This window comes from Falco peregrinus, chromosome 5 (genome assembly GCF_023634155.1).
Source record: "Falco peregrinus isolate bFalPer1 chromosome 5, bFalPer1.pri, whole genome shotgun sequence".
Lineage (NCBI taxonomy): Eukaryota > Metazoa > Chordata > Aves > Falconiformes > Falconidae > Falco > Falco peregrinus.
This window is the reverse complement of record NC_073725.1, coordinates 40573921-40592369: the sequence shown is the minus strand read 5'-3', so window position 1 is coordinate 40592369 and position 18449 is coordinate 40573921. Positions and strand designations below refer to the sequence as shown.

General features: G+C 36.2%; 1 protein-coding gene across 1 annotated transcript in view; it reads left to right on the top strand.

The window, feature by feature from the left end:
• The first annotated feature begins 430 nt into the window (after positions 1–430).
• ZNF804B (zinc finger protein 804B) overlaps positions 431–18449 on the top strand; it is a 73865-nt gene continuing 55846 nt past the window's right edge. The window contains exon 1 of the mRNA XM_027777587.2: positions 431–665. Within this exon, the coding sequence (XP_027633388.2) occupies positions 657–665 (9 nt within the window). The 5' untranslated portion in view covers positions 431–656. The remainder of the gene's footprint in view (positions 666–18449) is intronic.

Below are 18449 nucleotides of genomic sequence, written 5' to 3'. Positions count from 1 at the left end.
TTGTGTGTTATAGCTTCTAAAATTGTGTACACGATTCATTTGGAGGTCTTGTAATGTACATGCACAAGCCAAATAAATTAAAAATAAAGTCCTCTTGTTAATAATGATTTTTTGACACTTGGCACAGTCTTTTGTGTTGCATGAAAAAATAGACACACAGCTGTTAATTGACAAGGTAAGTAATAATCCTTTGATTACAGTAGCTAAAGGCTGTCTTTTAATGGATTTTACTTGTCACTTTTAATTCTTTTTAATCTTTGTCTGCATTTCATTAGAACAGCTTTATCATTCTGATGGCCCTCCTGTCGTTATTCTGATTGAGTTAATGGGTTGTCGTCATACCACGAAGCTCCAGTATAAAATATAATAGTGTTATATTTATAGTCTTCAGGGACATTTTTAAGATGATTGCTTTGCCAATCAGCTTTTCTGGTTTTACATAGTACATTATTGTAAATGGAGTGCTGTATTTTGCTTTCTCTTGCCTGGTAGGTACTCTGAGCAAAGCTTCTGTCTTAATCTTCCATGACTTAATCTACCTAGAAAATTCAACAGCCAGTTGGTGAGGGAGCTACAAAAGGTCTGTTACAATTTTCTGTCCTGCTCTTCAGCTGCGGTTTAAAAGCTACATGCCTGCACTGCAGTTTTCCTAACAGATGATACAGGTACTTGAATATTACTCAAAAACTTACCCGAGGTCTCATAATGCAGCTATTAAAGTGGATTTGTTGCTATCTTGTGTTCTCAGCTACAGCTGTAGAGCTGAAGGATGCGTGATATTTAGGCCTTTATGCTTCATTTACTTATCTTTGGAAAATGTAGTGTTCAAGGTACTGTATTTTTTCCATGTTACTGAGAAGTCTGATAAATTGCTAATAATTTTAAAGATAATACAATTTAATGGAAGAAAACCTTGTTAAATAATTGTGGAACATATGTTGGGCAGGTCATGATTACTTTTTCAATTATATTATTTAAAAATTATTCTGGTTGCATATATAATAATGCTTGGGTGGACAAGAATATTTGTCTTTTTAGGCTGAGAGAAGCAATGTACCATACAATAAACTATTATAGAGAATCCATTAATACAGTATTGATTAGATCTGTGATACAAGTCCAGCTGTGACACCAAGCCATGCTATTGGTATTGAACTATATAATACTCTGCTGCCGAACAGATGTCATAATTATAATAGGCAACATTTTATGATGTGTTTTTGGAAAGTGCCCTAGAGCATGACTTATCTATTTATAACAATGAGTTAATCTTTCCTACAAGCTAGGAAATGAGGAAGGTATATGGAAAAGAGCTACCTAAATTAATACATTTTTCCTTTTAAAATAATTCTAGTGTAACAATTTCATTCCTCTCTTTTCTATAGATACTTGCTAAAATAGGCTGCAGTTTTCAAAGAACATTTGTACTTATATTTATTGTCAAAAAATTCTTGATGAAGAAGCACAGACATGCTGATAATGTATTATATCACTAGGTAAGGTTTTCAGCACTGTAAACAGAAATGCAGAGGACTTTTTAAAAGTGTTTTCCATAAAGAAAAAAGATCTGTTATATTTGGGGGACTGTGAGTTGGTAGTGTTAATCAGCATTTTCTTGAAGAGGGCTACTTATCTACCTCGTGTTGCTTAAATCTATTACAATGTTAAGTAGCGTAGAAGAAAAATGCTGTGTCTCTTGATATGTATATATTCCTATGTACATGTATGTTCGCTTATGCTCACTGTTCTTGCAATTAACTGTTTAATCAGAGGGGGGGAAATTAAATATTTGTTTTATTTTAGTCAATTAAACTTTTCTTTGAGACACACTTTCATATGCTGCACGATTAGTAGACCTTAAGCATGTAACAGATACCTGACTGTGACCTTTGTTCTTCCGAGTTCCACGGTATTAAATTGCAGACGTTAAAGCTTGGTGAATTATGTGCTGCTGTTGCTGCCACAAAAGACTGGCCTTTTGTTGAAGTTCCAGATGCAACTATATTTAAATGTTCTAATCAGAGGTAGAGGCTCCAGAACAATAACCTCTATGATTTTCTTCTGGAACCACCACGAGACATCCTTTAGGTTTTCTAGCTCTTATATAATTACTATTATTATTATTTGCATTCCTATAGTCCCCAGGAAGCCCAGTTGGGAAGGAAATCCATCTGAGTCCTCCCATACTATTTCTGCATAAGGAGAATCCAGTATGAAATCTTTCCAGCACAGACAAAGCTCACTTTGAAAATTCTGTCCCGTGCAAATCATTGAGAACAAGTACAAGATATGCAAAGATGTTTTTGATAGTAGCAACTTTTGCACCTTTTGAAAACCCTTCAAATATGGGTATTTTCAGAACACTGTACTTGGTGCCCAGGCTCTTGTAATCTGATTTTCCTTTTTTTGGGTAGCTACAGCAAAATGGTTCACATCGGCATTAGTATATTACAGAGAAGTCTATATAATGGCACTCTGAGGAATGGAGAGATTATACCGGTTCGCAGGCATTCCCAATATCTTGTAATTTTTAATGATTTCCAACATTGTACCCAATGTCTAAACTGTTTTCCAATTCCAATATGTCAGCACTTACATAGATTACTACTTGACCTGGATGGAAGTAGCCTCTCCTGTCTTCTATACTTAGTTCAAGCGTAATTGTCTTTATAGCTCACTTAAAGACTGGTGCATAGATCTGTATTGATTCATATCTCTTTCTCTCCTCTATGAATTTGCATTTGTGGATGTTGCCAAACAAACTCAGCAAATTTATTATAGTATTATTCTAGACTGACTTAAAGGATAGGCAAGAGCAGATGATGGTTTCACGTGGGACCTATTAAAATACAGTGGTCATAGAACTGTAAACGCTTACCAGAAACCTACAAGGCAATAAAATTGCTCCCAGAAATAGTGTAGATTTACTCCACTGAGCTGAATCAGCAGAGGAAAATTCATAAATTTAGAAGTGTTTTATGAAAGATGCATTCACTCTCAAGAGGTCTGCTGGACTACCCTTATTCTATATCAATAAGTGAGGGCTCGTTAACAGAGGTAGATGAGTGGTGAAATACAAAAGAGACAGGAAAGACAGTATGGACATTTAGAATATACTGGGTAGAGAAATGGAGGCAAAAATTGACAGAAAGCGGGGAGGGAGGGGGGAAAATCAGAGAAAGACTAAAATAAAAGAACTTAGAAGAAGTAATAAGAGAAAATATGTGGAAGTTGAAGACAGCAGGATTTTAACTTCAGTTTAGACTGATGATATTTAATGCCCTAAGTCTCTAGATATCCTAGCAATAGTTGAGCTTATCTTTTTCATCTCTTTTTGCTTCAGCACTGCACTATGGGATATAATTAAAGTTGGGCTAAGATAGCAACAAAATTGAATAAATTATTCATTGAAAACCAGCAACATTTTCTAAATAATGTATTCAACAAATAATATTCAACTAAAAATAGGTACAATATGCACACTATTCTGTGCAAACTCAGAGTTGGTCCTTGGCCCCCATTTTATCATAAGTAGTAGACAGATTTAATTTTTTTTAGGGGAGGCAAGCAAGAAATACTGCTTTTCTTTCTAGCCTCACAAGATAGGATATATGAGTGCATTTCACTGTTAGAATGTTAAAGTTCATCTCAGTATCATATTCTAATAAGTAAAAATTAACTAATCCCTTCAGTGGAACTAAGTGGTGGCCTAGACATCAGTGATAATGATATGATTATGCTCAGAAAGAAAGATAGTTCCAACCAGCTAGATGTATATTTAGTGCTTCAGAAAAGCTAGCTTTCAAAACTCAAGTAAAATTAACAGAAAATTCTGACTAAGAGCCAAAAGGTACACAGAAAATTTTAAGTGGAAGTGGATATGAGAAAGGATTTATGGAATAGACAGAAAGCTGCATTGCCTTCCTGAAAAGAACATCTACTTCTAAAAGTCAGTGGCAGCTCAGTGGCAATACAAAAAACAGCAATTGTCAATGAAAAGCAATGGGGGCAAAGTGGAAGAGTACAAAAATTAACAATTTTAATTAATAATTTGAAAAAATATTTGATAATAACAATAAACATGGGAGTATAAAACGCAGAGTACTTAAGATTAAAAATACAGGAGAAAAGGTGGTCTGTTGAGCTACAGCCTATGAGCTTCAAAAAATACATTATGAATGAAATAAATTTTGTCAAAGTTTGTATCCTATAAGTAATAAAAAGATCACATTTTAAACATATTTGAAATTTATATATATGTATAAAATGATGCAGAGAGGCCAAATATAATTATAGAATCATTTAGGTTGGAAAAGACCTTTAAGGTCATCAAGGCCACGACTGCGGAGACCATCACCAAACCATGTCCCTAAGCACCACATCTATGCATTTTTTAAATGCTTCCAGGGATGGTGTTTCCACCACCTCCCTGGGCAGCCTGATAAAACAAATGCTTGACTGCCCTTTCAGTAAAGAAATTTTTCCTAATATTCAATCTAAACCTCCCCTGGCACAACTGGAGGCCGTTTCCTCTTGTCCTGTCACTTGTTACTTGGTGAAGCAACAGATACCTATATAGAGTAGTGATAAGGTCTGCCCTGAGCCTCCTTTTCTCTGGGCTAAACACCCCCAGTTCCCTCAGCCGCTCCTCATAAGCCTTGTGCTCCAGACCCTTCACCAGTTTCGTTGCCCTTCTCTGGACACGCTCCAGCACCTCAACGTCCCCCTTGGTGTGAGGGGCCCAAAGCTGAACACAGTGTTCGAGGTGCGGCCTCACCAGTGCTGAGTACAGGGGCACAGTCACTTCCCTGGCCCTGCTGGCCTCACTCTTCCTGACACCAGCCAGGATGCTGCTGGCCCCCTTGGCCACCTGGGCACACTGCTGGCTCATGTGCACCAGCAGTGGACTAACACCCTAATGTCCTTTTCTGCCAGGCAGCTTTCCAGCCGCATTTCCCCAAGCCTGTAGTGCTGCGTGGGGTTGTTGTGCCCCCAGTGCAGGACCCGCCACTTCTCCTCGCTGAAGCTCCTACAACTGGCCTCGACCCATCAGCCCGGCCTGCCCAGACCCCCCTGCAGAGCCTCCTGCCCTCCAGCAGATCAACACTCCTCCCCAGCTTGGTGTTGACTGCAAACTGACTGAGGGTGCATTCGATCCCCTCGTCCAGATCATCAATAATCAAAACCTATTTGCATAAAACGAATATGGTGAGCATGAAGGTAATGGAAGTGAGATGACAAAGTGCTATCTGTTCCTTTAACATTATTAATCTAAACACAAATAAAGTATCCACACTGTAATCCACAAAAATATGTGTCTTTTTCAAATGACCAGGCTTAGTACACATATTTCTAGAAGTCATTGGTCTTAAATGGACCTATGAAATATTTACATAGGTGTTGGATGATGAGGGATATTCTAGAAAGCTGAAGGAGTACTGGTGATATGTCAGTATTCAACAAGGGTGGTGGGATATTCCACAAAACCATCATCCAATTTCAATTCTAAGCAAAATAACGTAAAAACCCCTGTGGGAAGAGCACTGTCAAGATATGCCAATACCTAAAGTATCTGCCTCCACAGATGTTGTTCTCTTCCTTGGTCTTTTACAGAAGCAAACTTACCCTGTCCTGCTTATCCTATCACTACAGATCTGCAGCTTTTCTTTGTGGTTGCCAGTGCAAAGGAAATAAGACTGGTGGGATATGTTTTTCTCCTGGTACTCTTATCAATAGAATACTTGTGGTGGGAACCCATCTTGCTTCCCTTGAAACAGCTTTGGTTAGAGAAGACAATAAATTTAGTATAGTGGCTTGTTTAGTTATTTTTTTATCAAGATTTTTAGGAAAGTATTCCATGTTAACCAAACATTTCTTAGCTAAAGCCAGTTTTTTACATGTATAGACATGGAAAACATACAAAGGAAAAAAATTATCTATTCTTTCTTTATAGTTTTCTCATTTAAATTCTAAAAAAAAATTGGTTTTGTCTTTACTACATAGACAGGGAAACTCATGTAGAGCTATTTTTCAGTTCTGAACCCTCAGTGTAATGCAGGTGGATACATTAACTCATTATTCATATTATATTCTAGTAAGTTAGAAGTGTTCACAATACAAAGTCAAATGTTAAATGGTTTTAGAACTGTCCGTTTTCCTCCAATTGCTAAGGAGTTGGACCTGTTATAATTAGTTTTACATTATCATTTTGGCTTACATTGTACTGCATAAACATACTGTTTAGTTTTACATTAAATAAATAAATATTTTTAAATCCACTGTCAAAATAATCTTGTTGAAAAGTGGGATGATGAAAGAGGAGTTATTGACAGAACACTGACTTGAGATAAACTGAATAAATTGTTTATGGCTTTATCACATGAAAGCATAGTTGCCATTCTGTATGGAAGTCATCACCACCCCACTTGACAGGACTTTCTAAAATAAAATCTATTAAAACCAGGAACATAGAAAGCAATTTAGGGAAAAATATCTGTGTTTTGGCTCATTCAAACTGCTCTTGTTAAAGCATTTGCAATAAATAGAATCTCTCAAAAGTTTCTTGTTCAACCACAATCACTGTAATTGCATTCATTATAATGTTTTGCATTGTACTCATTTGACAGCAGAGCTAAGCAGTCAATATGCTCCTTTTCAGCAGTCTCTGCTGTACCAATCTCATATTGTTAACAGTTGAGACAGATGCACTGTATAAGAATTTCACAATTGTACCAAATGCTTGTTGGCCTCTTACAACCTTCTGTTCACAAGCAAATGCGTAAAACAATAACTACCACGATAACTTCTTGCTTAGCTTTTAGAATAATTTAAATGGAAGAGCTGAAATCTGTATTTCAAATCTAGAAGAAAAAGTGGTATAGCAATGTAGTTTGAAATACATACAAACAAATTATTATATAAAACCAGCAGTTATAAAATCTAAAATGTCAGTATATGCAAATACACAGCTAAGACACCCAAACAAACTTAACTTTATGTAGGCCATAAAGAAGACAAAGATCCATATTATATACAGTCCATGCTTCTAACTGATATAAACTTTCTTTTATTTATCCATATATCTATCTAACTACATTTGTTTCTCTCTTGTAAATCATTTTCTTTGAAGTTTAATTGTCTTTTATATTTAGAATAATGTTTCATTGAATGTATAAAAATGTCAGATAATAAAGTCTACATAATACATCTGCTTAATGCCACAGCTGTGTTAGGCAAAGAAACAAAGCCTAAGATGCCCTGAAGTGGCAGTTAAGAAAGTCGGTACATGATATGTAGAATCTAAATATTTATATGAGTTTTGAGGTGGTTTATATTTTATAAATTTCATATTGTTTCTAATTTGTGTGTCTGAAGGCTGACATCATAGAATCATGGGACCACGGAATTATTCTGCATGGAAGAGACCTCAGGAGGTCTCTAGTCCAACCTCTTTCTCAGGCAGGGCCCACTGTGAGCTCTGACCAGGTTGTTCAGGGCTTTGTCCAGTCTGGTATTGAAAATGCCAAGGATATAGAACATGCAGCCTCCCTGGGCAACCTCTGTGATTGTTTGATAGTTCTTATTGGGAAAAAGTTTTTCCCTATATTGAGTCTGAACTCACCTTCTTTCACCTTATATACACTGTCTTTCATCCTCCCATCCTGAACCTCTGTGATGAGCTCTTCTCCTTCTTCCTGATGAACCCTTGTAAGTACTGCTGTTAGGTCCCTCCAAAGCTATCGCTTTCCCATCATGACCAAACCATAGCCCTTCAGTTTCTTACAGGGCAAGGGCTCCATCCTGACCATCTTGGAGGCCCTCATCAGACAAGGAAATCTCTTGTAAGTAGGTAGTATATATCTCTTGAATTGCCCAGTGCAAGAGGCTCCTGATGCCACCATGTTAGGGTGCTTTAGCTTTATTGCAGAAGGACATTTCTAGAACATTAGCAGTTCTTCCTTTCCTTTACTTCTAGTCCCTGTCCACTGGGTGGGTGATGGTTCTACCTGTGACCTTATTTTTCACTTTCAAAAACTGAGATTCCATGCAAAAAAAGAAGATGGATGTTTTTAGACTAGAAAAAAAAATGAAGAATTTTCAATTCACATTTTAGCCTAAAGAAATCATTAGGGATCTTTTGAATTATGTAGAGACATGAAAAAATGTGATGGTTACATGTGTATTACCTAGTAGATTTTTATGACAATTACAATGTATAAATAATATTGGGTTGCTTAGCGTGCTCTGTGTACTAATCCATCTTCATATGGTAGTGACATATTTAATATGAGAATTTTTATGCCAAAAAAAATCCTAGGTAAGAAGTGTTAGCTGTTTTGCTACAGTTTACAGAGGTTTTTTTGCAAATTCTTTGTACATAAAACCAGCTTTTTAGTATTTTGGTATACACTCAACCATTAAGTAATTATATTTTTTAATAATTACCATAATATATATTTTTGTTATTATTGATTCCCCAGTTTACAAATTAATAAATTATAACTTTTACAGACCACGTAACCTAAACATAATGTTTCTAATAGTATCATCAATTAAGGTTTCACAGGAAATGAACAATATGACAGGAAATCTTTGAATCCATTGATATATTTCTTTTCTTATCCTTTATGCTTTGATCTTTCACTAATGTATTTTGGTTGTGTGCAGTATAATTCTGAGGAAGGGAGACTTTTTATATCTTTTTGTATATGCAGTATACCGTGTAGGTTTATTTGTAACAGTAGTTGCAAAACCATTTATAAACTTATATTAGATCCACAAAAAAAAATTATTCTCAATTAAAAATAAATCTTTGCTATATATGATAAGCTTGAATTTTAACCTTATACTAAAACGATAATCAATTATAGTCATGGCTTGTGGTCTAAGAGCACAATCAGTTTCTTAGATAGGTGAGACGAGATCATCCTTTTCATTTCAACTCAGAAAAGAATGCACTTGAATTCAATCACAGAGCAATGGGCAATATCAGACGAGAGATACAGACACAGAATCACTCAGCACCATGGTGTATATTTTTAATAGAATACCCCTCTCCGATGTTAAAGAAGCAGAATAATGAACATGTCCCAAATGGCTGTACTAAAAAGTGTGAAACAGAGCCAAAGAGTCTTCTAAATGGAGAATGATTTTTTTTTTCTGTTTCAGAAACACTTTATACTGTGTTCTTAGCTGCTATTTTGATTCTTTCTGCTTTATGCAGGTATATACCTACAGTTGCATTTTTGTGTGTGTTAAGTTCTATGAGCAATAGAGAACTATGATTTGTGAAATGCTTATGTGCTCTATGCCAAAAAATGGAGTTCAGACCACCTGTCATATGCAATCTTAGTCTGTGGCTATGAAGTTGCAAAAGTATGTCTCTCACTTAGTTACTGGAAGGACTGTATAAAATTAATGAGAAGCTCTCTTTTCCCAGGGATCTTCTTAAGTACTTGGCTAACGTTTTAACTTTTTTATGATTGCTTAAAAAAAATGCCATTATATAATTAGCATTGGAAAAGTCAGTGAAATCGAATATTTTTCTTTTAGAATAATTCAATGAAGATAGTAATAATTTTCATATCATATCTGTTATGGGAAATTTCACTGAAATTTACTCTTTGCATAGACCAAATTTATCTTCACTTATTTATCCTTGAAAATGTTCTTTGCCTACAAATTTGCAGAACAAATATGGAAGAATGATAGGCTGGACTGAACTTTAGCTGACTACATTTGGGCACAAATTTGTGTCTAGAGAAAGACCTAAAAAGTCATTTATTTCTCAAATTCTCCTCATTAGGAACAAGTTTCTGTAGGCATCATTCTTTCTTCACAAAACCTACCTAAGCTTTCCTGTGCAAGAACACACTGTTCTTCTGTGTTTATGCCAGATTTTGGTTAAGAGTCTTGAGTACTACTGCAATATAAACAATTAATAATTATTATTATTACTATATTAAGAAGCAATGTGTTTATGATGTTGTGATTAAAGCCTGGCATCACAAACTGGCAAAAAATGTCTGTTTTTATTTACTATTTGACTTGCTCTTCAATGTGTCATTTAATACTTACAAACAAAATATTTGTTCATCTAATTTGATTTGGCAGTTGCATAAAGTACAGATTATATAAGGAAATAGAAAGAGTGTTGCCAGTTTGGTAAACACTTGTCATGAGAAGTTTCAAAACCTTAGTAAAATAATAATGTCAGAAACACAAAACACTACTAAAACCAAACCCACAGAATTGAAACTTTGGGCTATGGCAATAGACAAACTACTTGTGGTAATAAATAAGAGAATCAATGTAGAATTTTTCCCTGTTGAGAATTCTACAGAGAAAAAATATCTGCAGTTATTGACATGGATTAAATATTTATTTAAAACAGTGTCTTGGTATCAGGCTCTTTTTCCTAAAGCTACTGGGTATAGGGAGCTATTAAAAAATACTTACTCTAGGTTTTAGTTGGTTTCAGAGAAGCTATTCATTCTGCTAGAGAATGTATTGCTTTGCTAACATACTGGAGCTATGGTTTTGGCCAACCTGCTCATTAATTTCTAAGCTTTCATGCACGTTGTTCTCAAATATGCAAATATTGATTAGATTTTTCAATGGAAAATGGGCATTTACATGTAATTGATGCAAAATACCCTGATGACAAGCTCATTCCAGCTCATTATTAGTTAAACATTAAACATCCCTGGAATTTTAGACTTTGCAAATGAGTTTGCCACTGCAATCATCCTCCATTTGCTCCAGCATGATAAGGGATGATCAAACAGCCATTTATGAACAACTTCAAGAAAAGCAAACAATAAGCTATACAACTCTCCAATTATTAATAATCTTCTTCCTAACATGCATACTGTTTTAAAGAATATCTTTGCTACACAAGTGCAATTTCATAGTATTTATCTATTTTTTTTTACCATTTAATCAAAGGACCAGTGCTCATAGACCTGTTTTCCAAAAAATTACTCATTCTTTCTGATTAATTTTACAATATATTACTTCACCAAGAAGTTATATTCTCTAATGCAGGATGGTGCCTACACACCCTTTTTGATATCCAGCTCAAAGCCATACTCACCTGAATGGTTTGTTCCTCCTTGCTTAGTACCACTACCTGTGAACTCACCTATGAAGACACTGGCAATATACCAGAATAAATGGGGACGTTTGGTGTGCTTTGTCTCAGTCTCTACCTACAAAGACCATTAAGTTTCCATATTATGTGTTTAAATTTGTTATCATTGAGCAAATGAGTATTAAATTTTTATCCATTATGAGCATTTTTGCAGTCCTGATATTAAACATTTATGGACATCAAAGTGTGGGCAAAAATGTTGAGGTGACCTGTTTTACAATATAACCATCCAGAAAGATCAGTAGAAAACTTGGGGGAAAAAAAAAAACCAACTTCACAGTTGTTTTCACATAGAAAGAAGGTGATATAATTCCTTACAGAGGGTCAAAATTAAGTATTGTTAGATTGTGGAACTGGTTGTAAGAGTATGAAGGTTTACTGAGCTCTAGGGTTAAAATATAATTAAAAGACTTTTCCAGCATTAAAAAAATAAAATACACTGACTGAGAAGGCAGTTTTGATAGCCATCTATAAAGCTTAGCCATGGAGTGGTAAACAAAAAGTCACAATCTCCCTAGAGAGTGTGGTAAACAAAAAGTCATCATCTCCCCACAGGCCACCGTTACAACATGACATTCAGGAACAGCGCTGAAATAGTGGCACAGAATCTGACACACCTTTAGTGGGGAAACAAAACAAGGCAAACAAGAATCCCAGAAACGGTCAATCTCATTTAACTTTTGTTATCTAAAATCAGGTGTCTACTTTTTTCATCCCAGACCCTCAGTATTAAGGACATTTTATCTCCTCGGCTTTAGGACCTCTATCTTACAAGGGCCATTGTTCACGTGAGAGTTGTTTATTTTTTGGCTCTAAAGGAATTCTGAAGTGAGCAGGCCTGGCTAAGACCAAATCTAATTTTTAGGTGGTTGAATCAGAATAAATCTATCCATGTAAGATTAATAACAATTCACTGGTAGTAAAGCAATATGTGGAGTGAATTTTCACCATGGGTGTAGAGATGTACCATTGAGGGCTAGTGTCAGGACTGAGCAGTTTCTGTTCAGATGTGCACATTAATAGTTACAGCTTTGTAGGGATTCAGATTTTACGATAATGGAGAAATGTCTGTGGTGGTGTAGAAGCTGAATATCTGTGAACTGGAGTAGTAAATTGCTGTAACACCTGAGCCTCTAAAAGTACGTGCATGTGTATCTGTGTCTGTGTGTGTATATGTATATGTACATGTAAATCTGCAGTCACCCTTGTCTCTCACTCATTATGCAAAGTGTAGATTCAGGAAAGGGCATAAAAATATTGTGAAGTCCTTGTCATCTCAGAGCATTTCTCTTGACAGAAAAGCTTGATCGGTGCTGAGGAAGAGGAGTTCACCCTGCATGTGAGGTTCAGGGCTCATGCCCTGGGGAATTATGAAATTATCTTTATTATTTGTATTACAGTACCATCTGGGGCTACTAGGCTTGGAGCTGGAGCCTTCTGTGGCGGGTAACATGCAAACAGCCAGAAGGTATCTGCCCTGGATTTTTTGTAATTTAAATTAGAATGCAAAGAACAGCAGATGGATATAGACAGAAAGGAGAGGGGGGGAAAAGGAGGAGGGAAGGGGGAACAGACAGTGAGATAATACTATATTAGTAGCCAAAACACCTTCTAGTTTTGCTTTACAGCAAGGGAGAGGCTTCCCAAGCAAAGTGGAGTGACCTCATGACTTGCTGGATATTCATAGGTACCTGCCCTGCAACATATGGGAGATCCTGAAGGTAGGTGTGAAGGTATTTTAAAATCCAAACAACTAAGAGAAAAACACTGATGAGGTCAGATTTTGGGTTTAAAGCAAGGAAGAATGAGATCTCCTGAGACCCTAAGTAAACATGAGCATAATCTGTGTTGAGCTTTGACAGCAGTTATTCCATGAAGTTCATTCAACTGGACAGAGACTATGTTAGCCAACATTCAACCAGATGTGTTTCTTGCCACATAATTATAATAACAATTATTTCTTGTCTTTCAGTTACAAAAAGATAAAATCTTCAGTATATTCTTTTGTAATTGTTAATATGCAACAGGAATGGATTTATAAATACCCAAAGCCATTAAAGCAATTCAGTTCGTTCGTGACTTGTACAATCATATATCACGCTCTGAAACTTGTTTTGGAGAAATGGTTACATAATTGAAGGATAATTAACTGGGCCTACTCCAATAGCTCCATTACAAAACAAGAGTGAAAAAATGAAACTGCTTCAAAACTTACTGAATATCTGTTCTGGCCTTCAGGGTATTTTTTAGAAAGCCTGACAGTCTGTGAGAATCCATTTAATGACCTTGAATTTGAAGTTGCTCCATCACTACTAGATTTTGTGCCATTTAATCAGTTATATCCTCAAGAACATCCTGCAACACAAGTGACACAAGGTAATTCAAAGCTGTTAGATAAGGGGATATGAGGCATTAAAAGCTTGGGGCTGAATTTTTAAAACGTGCCTCTCCTATGTGCTTGGGCAACTTTGACACACAAAGCTATGCACATCCAAAAAAAAAGGGAATACACTAGACACTCTTCAGAAAACTGTAACATGAAGCATTGCTCCTGAGAGGTGAGCTTCAGATGTTAGCTCTGTAAGTAAAGCAGTAGATTAACATAGAATGAGGTGAGCTTCTAATGTTAGGTCTGTAAGTGAAGTGGTAGATTAATGTAGAGTATCTGATAGCAAATAGAATGTAAGGAATCACTCCATTTTCAATGGATTTAATACAACTGAGATAGGCCTTTCATCTCTAAGAAAATCATAAACAAAAAATATTTCCATTGTCTTTCTTTCTTGTTTTTTTCCTCTAAATATTATAGCCTTTATTGATGGGAACAGAGGAGAAACAGAAGTATAAGATTAGGTGTCTTTAAAATGATAAAACAGAGTGAAATTTGTTTATTTGTTGGTTAAAATTCTTCACTGTTTTAAAACTGTGAACAAACATGTAAATAAGGCAGAAGTGCCTGAAACAGCAATGTCCATTTTGCAGATTGACATTCTCTGAGTCTGAACTTCCACAGCTATTTTAAGAGCACTGTGTGCTCCTGAAATCTGTAAAGTATGATGAAATGTGATTTAATTGACAGGAGTTTGGTTAATAAAACTGAAATGTCAGGTTACTTAAGATTAATACGTGACTTACCTTTCACTGACATTATCAACAGTAGTTCAAACAGTGAAAGGGCTGAAATTTGTTTTAGGTAGTATTTGTTCTCATTTTAAGCTGAAAAGCATAATAAAATAATACTGTGTTGGGTAGTACAGTTATCTTTCACAGCTATGAAGGAAGGAAGGTGAAATAAGGAATTTAACAAAGGTAATGAAGACTAACAGTCAATGAAGACAGTTGACTGGTGTGAACAGAGCATGTACTAGTTTTGCTGTATCTGAGTTTCTGGGAAAAAGCAGATGAGGTCTCTGGGTTGCTGTTGATCAGAGAGCAGAATAAAATGTTCCTTTTGAGGACCTGGTGTAATTTGGTGTATGTTCACACAATTGCAAAATTGCAAGCAATTGAATTAGTCATCTTAAGGAGTTTCTGCCTGCGAGCACAGATGCAGTAATAGACATACTCCAGCCCATCCAAATAGTAAAGCAATAACTGAGTTTCAGGACGAGGATGGGCAGATGTTTATGCCCATCATCTCCATCCTGAGAATTCCTGTCACTGTGGTTTACAGCTGTCAGTAGAGCCAACATTACTGATCAGCAGATGCTGAGGGAACAGCTACATAGAAAGATCATATTCAAGACTGGATGCATTTCAAGATGAAGACAATGTACTTAGCAGTGTGTTCAGATTCTCCCTCCTTAGCACTCTGTAGAGACTTTGGAGCCCCTGAGAGCTGCACTCGGAGCCCTTCTTGGTGCCCTGCATAGTTTGGTTGTCACGGTGCTGGGCTTGGGGATACACTGTGAGGTGACTTTCTTTTGTGGCTATTGAGGAGACAAGAAGAGAACATGCAGAATGGCATGAGATATCAACTGATTATTCAAAATATACTTGTTCTTTTACCTTGTATTTATATGTTGGATGTTAAATCTCCAGAAATAGAGGGAAGTTATGAAATACAGACTAAATAACAGAAGAATATACTAGACTAGAATTTCACATTTTACTTCATTAAAAATAGTGAACCATACAAATAATGAGTGCTGGTGTAATCAATTTGATAATATAGTCATATAGTTAAATGTCTTTACTTGCCATTTAGTAACACTTATTGTTTTGACACCATTGTTTTCACAGGCAGTGCTTAACATTCATCTATTTATAAATAAACACACTGGCAAACCCATACATTTCTGCATATTCTTTGTAATAGGTATTACAGAAAATTGCTGGGTGAGAGATTGCTAAGGTAGCAGGAGAAAAAGATGGTTTATATAGCAGCATTTTTTCCCTGCTGGTAGGTACTTGGACAAGATTTGGCTTTGAAGTAATAGCAGGTATAAGACTTACTAGACCTGTTTCATTTTCCATATTGGATACACTAGAGGCACCTGAACGGGAGAGTATTGAAGTGTTGAAATCAAAAAGATGCAAAGAGCCAGTGTGGCCATATTATCAGAAAGCACACAGCTTCGGCCATTTCCAACCACAGTCATGTGCCTTTTATCTTTTATTTGACTGGAAAGCAGGCTTTTAACTTACTCTGTTTTGACTTTGTACTTATGCAGCAGTAGCATCACACAGTGTTGTCCAGCGTTTTTGCATGTAGGAGCTTCCACTGTGCCATTTTGATTGTATCAATGTGTTCAAGGCGCAGCTTGAAGCAGACTAAGAATGCCTCTGAAGCAGACAATGAAGTTATGTTTATCAGTGAGCATTTTCCCTAGTATTGTCTCAGACCTGGTGTTACTTAAATGTCCCAAAACTTCTGACAAACTATAATTGTATTGCATGTGTGTATAATAGCAGTGGAGCATTGCAGTAAGACTCGACATTTTCTTAGGTATTAGAGATGAGCACTAAAATGGGGATCACTTTCTGCAGCCCACAAAAGGTAGGGGATACAGGCATGTCAGAAGCATGATAGGAGCACTCTGAGTTTGTGTGTGCACCCAGCCTTAGTTTTTCTCAGGGACGTACTCGGAGCTGGTTCCTCTGGTACACCAGCAACAGTGTACTGTTTACAGTACACTGTAACAGGCATACTGGTGTTTAGGTCACATTTTGGCTTTGGAAATTATTTCCTTCTTCTTAACACTCTCCCACTTGGTCATTCATCTGGGTTCAGATGTGCACCTTGTGAGTTTGCTGAGCATTGTGGAACAGACAGGATAAAATATGATTCGGCATTGTATTTTTTTGAAGGCAAATATTGTGACTCAGAAAAAAATATAGTCAGGAAATGCTGGAAGTTTTGTAAACTTTATTTGCTCAAAACCAAACAATCTAGTCTGCCTGTCAGCAGACATGTACTTCAGTGCCTCTGTATGTGCTCTAATTCAGGTATTTTCAGTATGTTCTAAGGTTGTAGAGTAACAAACAATAGCCATCACCTTGTTTTATCATGTATTTTATACTAAAACCAACAGAGATGGTCTGGTATGTAGTATGGGCAGTCCTATTTTGAAAAATGTAGCAACACAGAAGCAATCGGTTTATTGATCCTGTCTCTCCATTAGTTCCTATCTCACCTGTCTTTTTCCTCGGCACTATAAACAGTGAAGCACATCAAAGACAGTGCCGGAAACATTCATAGTAACTCTGAGACCAAATCCCACACAACAGAAGAGCTATTGCAAATTGTATGTTTTTCTTCTGAAATAAGAGCATTTTTAAGTGCAGTCTTTGGATCAAGATGATCTTCATGTAATTTATGCAATAGCAAATACAGTCCTACAAATACAAAAGTCTTTTACCAGCAAGATCAGTGAGTCTTTCCCTCCCTCTAACCTCCCATCAGTGTAATGGGCAATCCAGTGATGTAGGGGAGATAGGGAACACGCTGCCAGCAGCCTGGATGAATTCTTCTTTTTTCTTTCACATGTGTTTTTACAATTAAGTCTACCTTACTTATGAACTAGAAATTGGAACAGGTTCTTCACAGAGCTTTCCCAAGCTTCATGCCACTTTTTCACTCTGCTGTTGAAAATATGCTTTTACACAAAGTAGCTCACTTCCACTAAAGAGAGCTGTGAACTATTAAGAAAGTACAAAAATTAAGGCATAAAAGTAACAAAGTGCTGTAGAAAAGCCTCTGAAGAACTGCCCCAGTCAGAATGCAGTGACAGAATATTCCCATCTTGGGATCATCCTGAGGGAAAAATGAAACCTCATGAGAAAGGTAGAAAAATTCCGGCTTGAAAGGATCACAAAGGATTAAATTAAAAAGCCTGAAAACATTCAGAAGTTTAATGAAATGACTGAGTCAGTAACAGTCCATTTCTTTGGTCCTTCTGGCACATTTCATTTTAAAAATTAGATTATTTGTATTCTCTCCATATTCAATAATTCTCTACCTATTTTATCATTGAATTACATTATGTTTCCTAACTGTACCTTTTTTTCCTCAGGGTGTGGCATTTACCCTTTTTTGTCCTCAACAGAGCTTTTTACACTGAAATTTTGTTCTTACCTCCTGGTATTCATTTGTGGTGTTTTACATAATTTTTCTGACGTTCTATGAATGTGTATATGTAGTGTTTCTATAGCTACTAGAAATGAATCTTGGGCTCAGCAAATTAGCACAGCTAATGAATAATTGTAAAAGCTAGCTAGAACTGTATTTGCCAGAGACCACAGAAAGGCTCAGACAAAAGGTTTGTCAGTGTTTAGTTCCTTTTGGGGAACCAATTTTACAAATGTTGAAGCCAATGTTACCTCACAGCTTGCAAGCCTGAATTCTTAATGTACGCCCCTGTTGAAACCACTGGACAAAGACATCTTCAGGTTTCTCTGTTTTTGACTCCATGGAACAGAATGTTTCCTTTTGGTTAGAGGTTTTAGGAAGGAGAGGTTACTCTTATTCTGATCACACCCATATAAAGTTAGAGAGTACTAGAGACAGCTTGTCTAATACTGATCTTTACAGTATTGGAGGGAAATCTATTTTCCTAACATTTTGAATTTTCAGAAGTAGACTCATCTTTTTGTGTTCTCCATCAGTCTGTATGAAAAAAAGAGAAACCCTTTTGGTGTTTCCACAAAATATTTAACACTATTTTAGTGAGAATAGAATAAAAAAAACCCCGAAAAACAAACAAAAAAACCCCCAAACACACAAAAGAACAAAATCCACACCTTTTTTTCTTATTATTATAAAATTTGGTAATGTAATTTTGAGCAGTCTTACAGT